General features: G+C 40.9%; 1 protein-coding gene and 1 long non-coding RNA gene across 3 annotated transcripts in view; one reads left to right on the top strand and one right to left on the bottom strand.

Moving 5' to 3' along the window:
• LOC310687942 overlaps positions 1-15,292 on the top strand; it is a 234,265-nt gene that overhangs the window by 143,538 nt on the left and 75,435 nt on the right. The gene's annotated exons all lie outside the window — the stretch shown is intronic.
• Positions 1-15,292, bottom strand: part of LRRK2 (leucine rich repeat kinase 2) — a 77,449-nt gene that overhangs the window by 5,148 nt on the left and 57,009 nt on the right. For both annotated transcript variants that reach the window (XM_083463189.1, XM_083463190.1), the window contains 13 exons: positions 14,078-14,224; positions 13,579-13,679; positions 12,830-13,020; positions 12,430-12,590; positions 10,729-10,899; positions 9,462-9,562; positions 9,065-9,259; positions 6,705-6,898; positions 6,198-6,267; positions 5,165-5,349; positions 3,207-3,359; positions 2,394-2,602; positions 1,333-1,407 (listed from right to left, as the gene is read on the bottom strand). In XM_083463189.1, the coding sequence (XP_083319315.1) occupies positions 1,333-1,407; positions 2,394-2,602; positions 3,207-3,359; positions 5,165-5,349; positions 6,198-6,267; positions 6,705-6,898; positions 9,065-9,259; positions 9,462-9,562; positions 10,729-10,899; positions 12,430-12,590; positions 12,830-13,020; positions 13,579-13,679; positions 14,078-14,224 (1,953 nt within the window). The remainder of the gene's footprint in view (positions 1-1,332; positions 1,408-2,393; positions 2,603-3,206; positions 3,360-5,164; positions 5,350-6,197; positions 6,268-6,704; positions 6,899-9,064; positions 9,260-9,461; positions 9,563-10,728; positions 10,900-12,429; positions 12,591-12,829; positions 13,021-13,578; positions 13,680-14,077; positions 14,225-15,292) is intronic.

Here is a 15,292-nt window from a genome sequence, read left to right on the forward strand (position 1 = left end):
CATTGTTAATGGCTAGCAATATGTGCTTTAAATGTACGGTGTGTACCCAGCCTCAGTTCTGCAAAAATTCCTGGATACAGTCGTTTGCAAAGGGTGCTGGGAAATGTAGCTCTGTGATAGGTAAACCACAGTTCCCATGTAGCCCAAGTGTGAGAAAGGGACAAGCTAGCCATAATGGCAGCAGAATTTATCTCCAAGCTTATTTTTCATCAGTCTGGTTAAGAAAGGAAAATCTTGCATATATGAGACCCACACGTGAGTGGGATTCCTGATCTCAGAGTTCTATGGTATCTGTAAGTGAAATACTAATCATGGTTGCCTCACATGAGAAAAGTCCTGACTTTTAACCAGGCAGATCCAGCCTTTTACGTGGTTGCATGCAGAAGGTAGGAAAGACCTCTGCCTCCTGAGGCCTGGGAGCAGTAATGGGCAACTCTGCATTTATGGCCTGAATCACTTTTGCGTGCTTTTACCCACAATTCCATTTGATTTTTGCATTAATTTGTGAACATTTAAATTAAAATCTTCTCAAAGCAATTATTTAAATGAGCATCTTGCATGCTTACATGAACTGCATCACAATATTCAGACAAGGGCAAAGCCAAGTTCTGATCTGCGCTAGTCCAAGAGGTGCGTATCAGGTTATTCTGTGAAGGAATTTGCCGAGTTCTGGGCTGGATGGACCTACAGCCTCACAAGGGCACTTTATACTGTATGTGGTTATTTACGCCTGATTCAAACATAATGGAAAACCACAGTCTCCTGTTCTGTGCCTTTTATAAACAAAGCCTGAATTTGGACATAATCAAGAACAGAGATAAGTTTCAAAGCAGAAGTGAGAGCTTTAGATCCCCTTTTTTGATTCACTGAAGAGCAGTGAAACATGTATGAAGAACCCTGCACAATTGTGCTTCACAACAGAAAACCAAGGTTTCCCATTACATCTGAACTGGACCTTGGTCTTTGACTGGTGGACAATAGCTATCCATCAGAATGCTTTAGTCAATAAGTTAAGCAGTAAACTGCAATCCTACACGCTTACCTGGAAATAAGTCTGCAAAGGTCTGCACTCCTAGTTAATCAGCATGCTATGTGGCATATTAAAACTTTGGGTAGACAGAAATGGTCCCCGGAAAGACTATGTGGGGCTTTCTATTGTGTATTATCGCATTCTGTTGTGTATGATTGACGCCGTGTAACATAAACTTGCCAAGAGTCAGCAGGAGCAGAAGAGTGAATAAACAGCGGTGAAAAATATTATCATGGCATGATCTCACAAAAGCTGTACAGATTCCCTTTAAAATGTTTAATACAGAAGGCAGTAATCCTTACCTGTGGCGTATTCGCTGTCTTTGCTTTCACCTTTATGGCAGTAGCCCAACACCAGAACTACGTTCTTCAGGCTCCCTTTTACCAAACAAACAAAAGTAAGATATAATCCAGTATCCAAAGTTAAACTTTAATTAGTAACGAAACAGTTTCAGTATTAAAAGTACATCGGCTTGGATCCAGCCCCACCCTCTGTGTGCAAATGGAAAGTATCTCAATGCGTGCATTGGCAGCAGCGGCAGGGATTGTCCTATCCCTTTGACTGTAGTCTCTAATGCCACCCCCAAACCTTTGACAGGGGCTTTTGGAGGAAAGCAGGAAAGTTTCTTTGTGTAAGTAGAAGCAAACTGAGGCTTCTTTAGATTCAGGCCCTGTACTTTGACAAAGTATTATAATTTAAGGCTGCACTTGAGGAAGGCTGCCAAGAAAATAAACAATCAAGAAAGTGCAGAGGGCAAAAATAAACTACAGCACGTATTGTAGAATTATGACAAATAGTACTATTGCTCTAAATTCCATACTCAAGTTTTTACAAACAAGAGGAGGAGACTTCGGAACTCGACTTTTAGCTCATGCAGCAAGCCATAGTAAGCCTTACCAACTGCAGTTAATGTTTAGACTTTACGTTTTGAGCCTAAACACTTACCCGGGAGTAAATTCCACTGAAAACAATACTTACTTTTGAATAGACATGTATAGTATGACACTGTAAGAACCATGTGTGTAGAGCAATGAAAAAGGTCTTTATGAATATCTAACTTGGGAACTGGAGACTGCAGATGCGTTTCCCACAAGCAAAGTGGTCTTGCTCAACTAACACACATTAATTTTAATAACGGAGGTTAGTGAAAAAGGTATACGAGGGTAGATGTGCTGCACTACTTTCGAAATGGTTCAAAATGGTCATGGATCAGATGTTAAAAACTGCACGCATATGTGTGTAAAGTAAAAATGAAAATGGTAAACATGTGTGCTCGGTTCCTTGAAGGAAGCAAAGGATAAGCCATACATAAATACATTTCATTCCTGGGACCATGATGATTTCCTGTGAAGCCTTCACTTACCTAACTGGGCTGTCATCATGAATCTAACAGAATCACAGAAATCCCTTATTATTCTTATGGGCCGACGAGTTGAGAGGTCAAGCAGTAAGATATGTCCTCCCCCTGTGCCAATCCAAAGGGCTGTATTCTTCTGCAGGCAGATGCTCTTCACTCTTCCCAAAATAGCAACTTCTTGTTTTGATTCTTTATTCAGGTTTGGCACCTCCTCTCTAAAACAATATGATACCATTGTATGTTAAAGTTGCAATGGGTCATGCCTTTGCTTTCGTTTCCCGTATATTTTCACATAAGCATCTCATTAAGCGGCCATTTGTTTAATGGAAAGAAGGACAGAAATGCTTTAAGCTACACCGACTTCCTATTCTCTTTGCACTATCATTTAGAATACTAAAAGCAGACACCTAGCAATCTCTGGTCACTTCCTGCCTGTGAGAACAACTGCCCAGTTTGAGTAGTTGCCAACATATGTGCTTCTTGCAATAAAGTGTGCCTTCATAATAAACCTACAAGAAAAGTTTGTGCATTGTATTACATAGTAAAATCTCTACCGCACTCTTGAGCTACAAATCCACTTTAAATGGGCAAATATATTACAGTAAGAAAAATGATGGGGGAAAGCATAGGAATGTATCAGATAACTACCACACTGTATAACCTCTGTGCAATCAGAACAAACAGGTTTTCTGGAAGCCTTGTTATTTATTTTTTACTATTAAAGCTTTGCTTGTGGAACACATTTTTAAAATCAGCTTAACCACCCATGATATCCCTGACTTCTCTGTGACAGCTGTACACAAAATATCAAACACTCACTTTAGAAAATGCATGCAGTCGATTAGTTCACAAAGCTTCTCTGTCTTTTTATCCCAAACTTCCACAAAATAGCTATTTTTCTTCGCCAAGTAGATGGATTTGTCTACTGCTATTGAAATGATATTGGCATCACTGTGAGCCCTGTGGCATAATCTGAGGGGCAGAAAAGAAAAAACAGATTGACATACGATAGTACAGAACATATAACATGTGTTTGCAAAGATGGGAAGTTTACAATAGACACCTCTGAAAAGCTTGGTGGACTCCCCCCATCCCTGCAATAACCTAGATTCTACCTGCAGAAGTTCCATATCCAGAGCTGTTCACCTCCCCTGAAAATCTGCTCCTAGGCGTCGAGGTACCCTTCAAAAAAATGTGTGCCACAGTGGGAGAGGATACTTCCCTTCCCCAGCACCAGCTCACACAGGTAAGTACTTTCTGCTCCTACACAGAAATCTCTGGGTACTGGCCAATATTCAGAGCTATCCTCAGTGGCTACGTGTTTGAATTTAATGCGTGTCCAAACTAAGAGCCTTCAGCTGTGGAATGCCCTCCTCCCACAAGTCTGACTGGCATCAATATTGTCATCACTCTAGTGCCAAATTAATCCCCCCCCCCAATAGTTGTTGGTTTAGCTCAGGGGTCAGCAACCCGCGGCTCCGGAGCCGCATGTGGCTCTTTTACATCTTTGCCGCAGCTCCGGGGCGGATACTAGCGAGGGGAGGAGGCGCATTGTGCGCCCCGACACTCTCCACTGTGGCGGGCACTGTACTGGCTGTGACGTCGCATGGGGGCAGTGCGTGCGTTAGTCACGCACCGTCCCGACGTCACCTTCCCGCCCGCTGTCAGATCGGAGGGCAGCGGCGCGCATGTTTGCGGCTCCCAGGTTTTTTTTCTTCGGAAATGGGTCCAAGTGGCTCTTTTTGTCTTAAAGGTTGCAGACCCCTGGTTTAGCTGATGGTTGTTTAGCCTCCTCTGCTTTTTGAGCTGACTTTGCTCTGAATTTCATTGTTCTGTTGTGGTGTATTTCATGTTCTATACCAGTGGTTCTCAACCTTTTATTGGCCATGCCACACCTAAGTATCTCTAAAACCCTGATGTTACCCTGTGATGTATAATTATTATTATTATTCAAAAAGTGAACTCCTATTCACGTGGAGGAAGCATAGAAGGACATTAACTGTTAATAACACATTCTTAAATTGCCCCCCTTAAAAATCAAATTGCCCTGTTGTGGGGTGTGTGCCCCACATTGGGAACCACGGTTCTATACCCAGCCTAGTATCTGTAAGTTGAAGGGTATACAACTCCTATAATTCTTGCACACTGAAAATGCTGGCTGGGGCCAATGAGAGTTCAACAACATCTGGAAGGCATCACATGGCCGCCTCTGATGTAGATACGTGCAGATAATGTGCAAGTGTTTATATATGCTCAATGAGGGCTTGATTTATTGCAAATTGATGTCACTTAAGACTACCTCCATGACATCCATGGATTTGTTCAGACCAGCTTCTGGGCGTCCAAAGTTCACAAGGAAAAAATCAGTGGGAGTTCGCACAAAAATGTATTCCAGGGCGTTTATAAGAAATACACATGGATCAGCATAATAGAAATAAATGGAAAAATACATCTGACAAAGGTGTGCAACGTTTATGCAAGTGTGAAAGTACTTGGGACTCCCTGAACCTCAGTCAGGGGACAGCCTCTGTCCCCGGACGGTCTCCATAGGAACGCATTGATTGATTTTCAATGCATTCCTATGGGAAACCGTGCTTCGCAAGACGAAAAACTCGCAAGAAGAAAAAACTTGCGGAACGAATTAATTTCGTCTTCTGAGGCACCACTGTACCAGGCAAAAAGATAAGCAAGATACTTAAAGAATAAATGATGTATTTTAAAGAACACAACCAAAAGAGACAAAGGCATGTAGTGAAAATTAAAACAAATGAACTTACATTTGGCTTGTTTTTGTCTCAATGATTTTTTGGACGCAGAAGTCATTAGAAAATGATATAATCTTTGTTCCACAGCCTCCCCAGATTGTATTTTTTTCACATGAATAAACAGATTCTCTTAAGCACATAAGTGGGGTGCTGCGGGTTCCAAGTTGTAAAATCTTCAAAGGTGCAGCATCTTTGCACTGGAAGTATAGCAAAAAACATCGGTGAGAAAAATCTCCAGGCATGAATAAAACACCAGTCCCTGCTGATATAAATAACTTTACATGTTGTTGTTGTTGCATGGTCATTCAATACTAACAACAACAACAGCAACAAAATATCCTGCCTTTTTCCCTGGGGGTACTCAAAGAAGCTTACAAATAAAATTAAGAAATGCTAAAAATATAGGGGGAACAATCATTAAAAACAATTAAACACTGATAAAATTAAAACTATATACATATATAAAATCTGTTTGAAACCTAAAAATAATTACATTAAAAAAAATACTGGGATATACAAAATCTAAAAGTTCTAAGCATAAACAACTTAAATATAAACGAAGATGCATTCATAAGCATTATGGAAAATGAGAAAATATGAGGAGACACAATTGTTAAAGAGGTAAACATGACTAGTGAAGGAATGAAACTCATTGAGTATGATCCACAATTCTTCTGTAATGCTACAAATGAATTTAACATTGTTTATAAAATGGATTTTGATTAAAATTCCTGAGCCGTTTGTACAGTTTACTATATTTATAAGGAAAGAGAGGAGCAGGTTAGCCATGATTTGATCATTGTGCAAAATCCCACTGCTCATTTGTGGTAACCCATAATTTGTTTCAGGCTATGGCTTACCATGATGTGTGAAAGGGGCCTTTATGTGGCTTCCCTATTCAGTGATATTTCAATAACATCTGCTGTCAAAGAGTTTTAGAAAGACCTCTAACCTTTCAACACAAATGAAAAGGGGGAAGTGCATCAAAAACTAGGTATGTGTTTCATTGCTACATAATTAATGGAAGATAGTGTCATAGATGTACCTTTACTGCTGTGTCTTTAAAAACCGCTAGCTGTCCATCAGCTGTACCAGCACAAAAATAGTTCTGTTTGCTGAAATGAAACAGGGAATTATATCATTGAAATAAACTGATTATATATATCTTACTAAAGCACTGCATGATTCTTATAGAAATAACCGTTCACTGCTTACTAAATGAACTACTACACAAGCATAATTTTTAGTGAGATGCACCAATATACATGTGTGGTATTATGACTGGAAGCACAAATCAAAAGCATTCAACTTCATTTTTAAAAAATCTACCCTTCAGGTAATATTGCAATTAGACACCTGCACAAAGGTGATAATAATTCTCACAACAACCCATTTAAGCCATTTGAATATGTAGGTATGAGATGCAAAGGTATGTAAAATTATTTCTGGGTGGACTTTTTTGTACTTTTCTAATTAATAATTATGCAATAATTAATAATTAATCAATAATTAATAATTATGAAATTTCATGTATACTTAGATACAACCGTACTTTTGCTTTGCATAAGAGTAGCAGTAAAGACATGTGACAGAATCTGACATCTTCTGAAGTTGGTGCCTGGGCATCTCCTCTTCTGCGTGAAAGACCCACAAACAACCAGAATGAGTTCCTGCTACAATCCAGTTCTCCTTCTCTGCAGAAAGAGTTACCAAGGCCATACACAATACTCTGTTATCTGCAATTTCCTGGTGGGGAACAATATATATAGTAAACATCTGGACACAATTACATAAACACATTAATCTTATTATTATCTTTTTATTTTACCAATTCCCTTGAATTCAAGAAAAAGCTCCATTCGACTGACTACTTTATCTTTCCAAAATTAGTAGCTACTGTGGGGCTATGGAACATGTAAATGCTTCTTTTTCTCTAAGGACAGCTGGTCGGGTGCACTTTCCCTTTCTCTGAATATTACACTTTTGTAAGCAGCAGTACATTAAGGAGCAAAGATTAAGTGACCAGTTCCCTGCTGCCCTTCCTGTACTCATAGTAGTAATGAACCTGGCCCTATCAGACTAACCGGTATAAAACCGGGAAGAGTTAAGAACCAACAGGGGGAGCCCCCGAGATGCACATCCCTAGGTGCTCCCCGAGGGGTTACCGCTCGGGAGCGCGCTTTAGGCCCTAGCCTCCATAGGTTTTGGACGAGGCAACGCCCCCTGGAGTCCTTTAACGAACTACCCTTCATCATTTGGGGGAGGTGATGGCGTTCCTCCCCCCCAACTCATTTGCATAATAATACCCTTGCCAATGCCTAACCGCCAAAACCAAAGGTGTTGTGACGTTTTGCTATGAGGTAGGCGAAAAAACCAAGTGGCTTCCAAAATACAGCCAATTAGCCAAATGGAAAAACTCCTACCAGGCCTCTTGCGGCGACCAGCCAAAGCCCATAGCAAAGTCCAAATGCAAACCTAGAGGGTGGGTGGGTGGGAAACCGCAGCTGCTGAAAAGAAAGAAAGGGGCGAGCACGGGCTGCCCCGACCTTAAATGCCACCTAGTAAGCCTGCCCCCACCGCCAGCCGATTGGCTGGCGGAGCGAATAATGAATATTAATGAGACCCAGGAATCCCTGAGTCCCGCGGGGCTGCCGCCCGCCCCGCGAGGATGTACATGGGGGCGTGAGCCCGCAAACCCCCCTTATGTCGGGAGTGGCTTTCTGCGCACAACGTCATTTTGACCGTCTGCGCATGCGCGAGCGGCGAAACCCAGAAGTAACACGCTCCGTTACTTCTGGGTCGTCGTGGAATGCAACCCGAAAATACTTATCCTGAAGCGTATTTATCCCGATGTATGACTGTACCTTTATCTATGAAGGCTAATAGACTTCCATCTCCTCTGAGGACCAAGAAAGCCCTGCACAGCTTCCATTGGCCAAGTCCCAGCAGCTTGAAAAGCCTACCACCTGAATACAGTGGTACCTCAGGTTAAGTATTTAATTCATTCCGGAGGTCCATTCTTAACCTGAAGCACCACTTTAGCTAATGGGGCCTCCCGCTGCTGCCGCGCCACCACCACACGATTTCTGTTCTCATTCTGAAGCAAAGTTCTTAACTTGAGATAATATTTCTGGGTTAGCGGAGTCTGTAACCTGAAGCGTATGTATCCTGAAGCGTATGTAACCCGAGGTACCACTGTACTAGGCTCTCCTGCATGATTGCTGACTGTGGTCCTGGAAGACTTGTTCTTTTATTTTGAACCAGAACCCTTGTTCCAGTTCAGGGCTGTGACTTCTTTCCAGCGAAGAGACATATTGAGCCTGCCTCCTATTATCTCATTTGGGCTGTCCTCTTTTTCTCTCTCAACAATTTAAAAAAACAACCAAACCTCTCAAGGTTGCATTTATTATTATTATTATTATTATTATTATTATTATTATTATTATTATTAGTCAGGGTTCCTTCCATACATTTTTATTTAATGTTTTATATGCCCGTAAGATTATAGCACTTATTGACACATAAAGAGGTTTAAAAGATAGGACTCACTGTTGCTAGGCTAACATTGAAAACTGTAACAGCTATGGTAACAATTATTGTTCCTCTACCCATTGAGTGCCTGGCGTGCTCTGGTTCATGGGGTCACGAAGAGTCGGACACGACTAAACGACTAAACAACAACACCCATTGAGTATGTAATTGAATGCTATTATGAGACTGATAGATCTGAGATGTAAAAGAAATCTCCATTACAAAATGCAAAACAAAACAAACCTTTCTATGGCCTGCAAATATATATATATGCTGAATTAACTGCCCTTTGAGATTCTACTAAGGTATGAAGTTTATTATATAAGTATTGCATCTACCAGGACTGAAGCATTTGCATTAAGAACCAGCTTTTACACCTACCTGACACCTGTGTCCATCTGAATTTAAATCAATAAATGAGATCTGTGCTGCTTCTAAGTTTCCGCTACCTATCCAGATTCCTGTCTTCTTACAACTTGGATTTGCAGCAACCATGCAATCTGCTCCAAAAGGAGAGGGTACTGAGATGTATCTCATCAAGCAGACAAGTTCTGCCGAGTTCAAAATATCATAAACCTGCAGAAATAGCACATTAGTAGCAACAGTGAGTAATGGCTCCTTCTTATACATTATGTTCCTTACACCACAGTAATAAAATGAACTGCCAATACTGCATATACTGTATTGTTTAGAAAGGCATTTAATGACACATTCATTTATACAGCAGATCAGATGGTCTTTTCCACTTATGAACACATAACCCACAGCAAATGCCTACCTGAGCAGATGTAGGTCTTTCCTGAGGATTTTCTTTCAAACACTTCTTAATTAAATCTTCAACTTCTGGCCAGGGGGTGCAGCTATATTCTTTGACAGGATCTAGAATTTAAGTTTTTGAGTTTCAGATGAAGAAAAGGAACTACACAGACCAGTGTTAAGTATACAGTCCTCTGCGCACCAGAAGCCGTTTAGTTACATGACCCGGAAAGCTTTCTGTGGACAAACACCAGCTCTCTCGGCCTGAAAATGAGATGAGTGCCACAACCCCATAGTCACCTTTGACTGGACTTAACTGTCCAAGGGTCCTTTACCTTTTTATAGTAAAATCAATTGCTTTTAAATTCTTGCTTACTGCAAGAATTCCTTCAGTCAAAATGGGTTTGAAAAGAATGTACATCCCTCCCATAAGTACCTTATTTTTCTGTGTATAAGACAAGGTTTTTTGCTAAGTCTTGTTTCTTTCACAGAAGAGCCCAAAATTTACTCTCAGCATCAAGACACAGAGAATTAAACAAATTACAAATTTTAAAATATTGGTCCTCATGAACTCCAAGCAGCAGATGGTACACTGTTATTTAATACTGTTTTGTAACCTTGTTCTCTTCAATGTAACTATTTGCTGCTTACACAAGTATTTCCTTAACCTTGCTTTAATGTTAGAATGGACCACCCCCACCCATGCAGAATTGTGTGCACACATAATACAGTGGTACCTCGGGTTACATACGCTTCAGGTTACAGACTCTGCTAACCCAGAAATAGTTCTTCAGGTTAAGAACTTTGCTTCAGGATGAGAACAGAAATTGTGCTCTGGGGACGCAGCAGCAGCGGGAGGCCCTATTAGCTAAAGTGGTGCTTCAGGTTAAGAACAGTTTCAGGTTAAGAACGGACCTCCGGAACGAATTAAGTACTTAACCCAAGGTACCACTGTACACATAATGTCCTACACATACCATCTTATATGAGGACATTAAATAATGAAAAATAAACCACCAGTGAACAACCTGAGTATATCAACATAACTAAGGAGGCACAATGTATTCTGTAAACTTACATGGAAGTGGTTGAGCCAGATAATATTAGCTGCCCTGAATTTCTGTTGGTTTTAATGGAACACTGTGCACCGAATGTTTGCAGTGCCTTCAGTTTCTAGGCCACTTGATATCTTTATTCCAAACCTTTCCTCTTCTGCCTTTTTGGCTTTCAGTACTGTCTACTACTCATGCAACAACCACTGTATTGAACACTAGGAGAAGTAAACATACCTGGCAATTTTCCATGGATAGCTAAGTCATCAAATTCATTAGGAAATTTCATGCCTTCTAATATTCTCCCACCAGCTGTTAAAATGTCATACAGGAGCAAGCCAAATGAATAAACATCAGCTTGCTGATTGTAAATAACATTTCCTCTTGCAACTTCTGGTGCTCTGAAGCCTAAAAAATAACACCCAAGTCATTAATTGTTATGCTTCTTGCCATTCTGCTGTTGCTGTATTTGTTGTTTTAATTTAGGAATCTCAAGTTATGTTGAGTGACATAAGAAACTTCACACGAGCAACAACTATTTAGGGCCTAAAAAGACCCGAGAGCTTCCAGAAAGCAATCATGAACGTTAATAAGAAAAACCATCTCTTACACTCTGTCTGTCTCTCTTTCCACAGAAGCATAATATGCAAAGGAGAATAAGAAAGTCACTGAAAGACTTTATACACAGGCTTTCATACATCTACTCAAAGTCCAAGCTGGCTATGCGTCAACAAGCAACAACCCCAAAAAGGTAAAGTGAAACTTTTGGCCTTGAGAGGCTGTATGCAATATGGAGATCTGACTTATACCGAGTCAGACAATTAGTCTATCTAGCTCAGTAGTGTTTACACTGAATGGCTCTCAAGTCAGGGGATTCTCCCAGGACCCAGCCAAATCTGGATACGCTTGGAATTAAACATGGGACCTTCTGTGTGCAAAGCATATTTTATAAAGATTATATGCCTGTTTTAAGATGCAACCCCACCACTACTTGCGTGTTGAGACCCCGCAGCCACCCCCTCGTTGGAAATAACTCACACAAGGACACGGATATTAGGTTTATGTTATTGGGCAAATTTTGGCCACGACTTTATTGAATTACAGAATGTGAGTGGTATTGGCTTAGGCATTGATTGGACCTGACTATATCTGATTCCTGCCCATTGTGCAGGAAGTCCAGTAAGGGTAAGCCACCAGTAGCGGGAGCCCTGTCAATGCGAACCAACTCAAGCTCCCCCTGGCAAAATAGGGAGGGAGGGTGGGTGATCGAGGAAGCGAGCCAAAGTGGAAGTCCTCTGGCTTGCTCCTCCATTTAAACAGCCCTGGCCACGCCACGCCCCCCCGGCCAGCGGATTGGCTGGCCGGGCTGACTTGGCCAGGATCCCCAGGCAATGGGGGACAAAGTCCCCCACCCCTGGTGGGGAGTGGGTGACCACGCGGTCCACCGCAACTCCTCCCCACTGGGAAGTGGAGTGGATTTACCAGAGTAAGCACCATTTAACCCAATGGAACTTATTTATGAGTAGACGTGACTAGGATTGCACTGCAAGCCATCTTATTAAAATAATGCATGTTGAAACATCTTATTCTGTATCCCTAAACAGTCCTGCTCAGTGGTTTTACAGAGACATAGGAAAAGAAGCAATTGCGTATGTTCAAGGAAAGGCTTATGAAGATGAAAAATTGCCATCACTACCTGCAGGACCCTGACAGGGTTCTAGGAAGGAGGAGTTAACCCTGTGTTCCCAAATGGAAGAGAGTAATCATTTACTTTAAAACCATTTCCCCTTAGGATGGGGAGAGTAAGGCTGGTCACTGGCTTTGGAAAATTTAGTTCTTCTAAATTACATTTCTCAAATGAGTCATGATGTTAACCTTGTTACACTACAAGAGACTCATGTGATACCTTGATTTGATTAAATATGAAGACCTTCATACCTGGTGTGCCCTCAGATGTTTTTATCCCCATTCTACAGCAATACTGGGCGATACCATAATCGGCAATCTTTGCAATGACCGCTGAATTGGGATACAGTGTAAAGAGAAGCACATTGTGGGGCTTTAGATCACGGTAGATGATCATTGCTGAATGCAGATACCTGTGAGAAAAATATATGTATTGGAAATATTGAAAATTAGTAGTAGTGCCAGGCAGCTTCAAAACATCTAGTCATATGTGAACAGAGTGCACAACACTTCAGATTTATCAAATTTAGGAAATCCATTAGTATAAGTGAATATTACTTAGCAGAAATAGAATATTCAGAAACATGTATTACAATGGGAAAAAATCCATTTTGATTTTTTTGTGCTGAAACAAACTTTAAGATAGTTTTACCTTAAGCCATCGGCTACATGTAAAGCTATCCTGTGCTGGAGTGTTCTGGTTAGACTGGCATTGTCTTGTTGCAGCAATCGATCTAGAGACCCTTTTGGTGCCAATTCCATGACAAGCATTCGGGGACGCACTGCTGCAGCCAGCAAGAGCACTAAACTAGGGTGATGAAGATGGCAAAGCACTGCAAGTTCCTAGAAACAGCAAAATGAAAATGAAACACCAGAAGCACAAGCACTTGTTTTTCAGTGGCAGTTCTGTGCTCAGGTGGGTGGGAGGTCAAACAGATTATTGGAGCCAACTCTATCTTGTATGCACAAAGTGTCAGAAAACAATTTGGGAAGGGCTTCTAAATCTCTACTTTGCCAATGTTATACGACAAGTTGTTGTGTTAACATGTAATAACTTCCCTATAGCCAGAAACACAAATTCTTAAAAGTTAAGGTAATTCAAATATTAATAGCCCCCATTTCTTTTACAGAGGAAATCCAAGGTGGCCAAGCACAAGCAGTTAAAATATAAACATAAAAAATACAAAAACACAAAAATAACCCTGGGATACAAAAACCTGCGGATAACCAGTTTCCCCAACTAGCAGTACTACTGTCTTATCTGGATTTAAATTGTTCACCCAGTCCCTCAAAGCATTCAAAAAGTGGTTCAAAATATTTAGAAAGTGAGTTTTTCTTCTTTTAAGCTGCTGAAACCTTTAGAAAGAGTGCTTCTCTGAAACAAGCTCTTCAAAGACTTACTTGTCTTAGAAGTCTAAGAGATGTGTGCTTATTAAAAACCTTTACAGCTGCCTCATTTCCACTGTAAGAAGCACGGTATACAGATCCAAATCCACCATCACCTTTCACGGAAGAAAACAGAACACAATGTTAAAAATATATAGACTGTAATCCACCCCAAATTTGCCAGGGCCCGTTCTTTAAAATATACAGTACAACGAATTCCTTTTTGTATGTTCTACAATATAGGTGCTCCCTATACTTCTCAAGAACTGGTCAATGAACAAGTTAAATTAGGCTTCATATAATTTATCAATTAATTTGCACAGTTAATCTATTTCAGTCAACTCAGAATAAAATGGATAAATGTTAAAATGTTATGTACTAGGGTAATCAGGGTGTTCAGTGCCAATAGGCCTACTCTCATATAAGTATGCCCCTCTTGATTCAAGGAATGTATACCAATTTGGAAAATTATACAAGCTGGCAGTCTCACAGCTATAGCAACAATAATAGTTACCTAGAAGAAATTCTGGTGTTTGGCAAAATACTAGTTCCTCATTTTTCAACATTATATTTCTAGGTAAATCTGCCAGTATCAGGTCTGGAGCAATTCGGGCAATTGCAATAGTACATTTTGGCTGATCTGGATTCACCAAGAGGTCACCTATATGGATAAAGAGAAACAGAAATACAAAAGATTGAATGAACAGATTGTCACGGTCCGGGTCGTTGGCGGCAGCAGTCCAGACCCGACACGCCGGGACCAGGCTATAGATGATAACAATGCTAAGAAGTTCAATGGAGGGCAGAAACTGGAGAAGGAGAAGGAACTGGAGCAAGGCTAGGAATGCTGAAGTAGGATCAGGAACTGGATCAGGAACAAAAGTAGGAACTGGCAACAGCTGGAAATAAACCATGTTGTTGTGGCAAAGAGCCAGGGGAAAATGCATCTCCTGATCTGGCCACACCTGCCAGGCTGCACCAGACTCCCCCAAAACACACACAGCAAAGGCCTGGTTCTGCAACTCCTCACTGCGCTCAGGACCTGGCCCCTGCAAATACTCATGATATCTATTATTCCATGCATATATGTATTAGGATACATATAAAATCCTATGTACCTTTGAATAATAAATGCCATGTATTTAAAGAGGTTAAATGGCATCATTTGTTGTGAAGCATCCAATGAAAACACTGATCTGTTGTTCAAGGTCCTCTGGACAGAGGGTTTCTGTAACTTGAAAGATCAAATCAAACTGCTTATTACCACTGTGAAACTTCTGTTATTTTGGAAGGTGCAAAACCTTGGCTTATAGCTGTAGATATATGTATTTGTGTAATGCATCATTGTACTGGGAGCTGAATAGAAGCATACAGAAACCACAGAAGTGATAAATCTAATGATATCCAGAGCTGCAGTATGTATTATATTTGTACTGGCAGTTAACAGAAGCTGTTTGGAGTTTACCATCCAGGATGAAGTTGATCCTAGGAGTTCCTGAGTGCAGCCGATCTCAGCGGTGTTTGCATTCAGTGCTGAATTTAGATTCAGTACAACAACCAAGTTGTGCCACTGACGGATTGGCTGCACTTGGGAGGCTCCTGATTGGAACCAATCACAGTGGGCCTTGTATTTGGCACCAAATGCAAGCTTTGCTTGCAGAGGAACAACTGGGAGTGCACTGTTATGCTCACAATAGTTCTTTTGCAGACATGGCTGCGTAAACGCCAT

Source organism: Podarcis liolepis, assembly GCF_965112155.1.
Source record: "Podarcis liolepis genome assembly, chromosome: 10".
Lineage (NCBI taxonomy): Eukaryota > Metazoa > Chordata > Lepidosauria > Squamata > Lacertidae > Podarcis > Podarcis liolepis.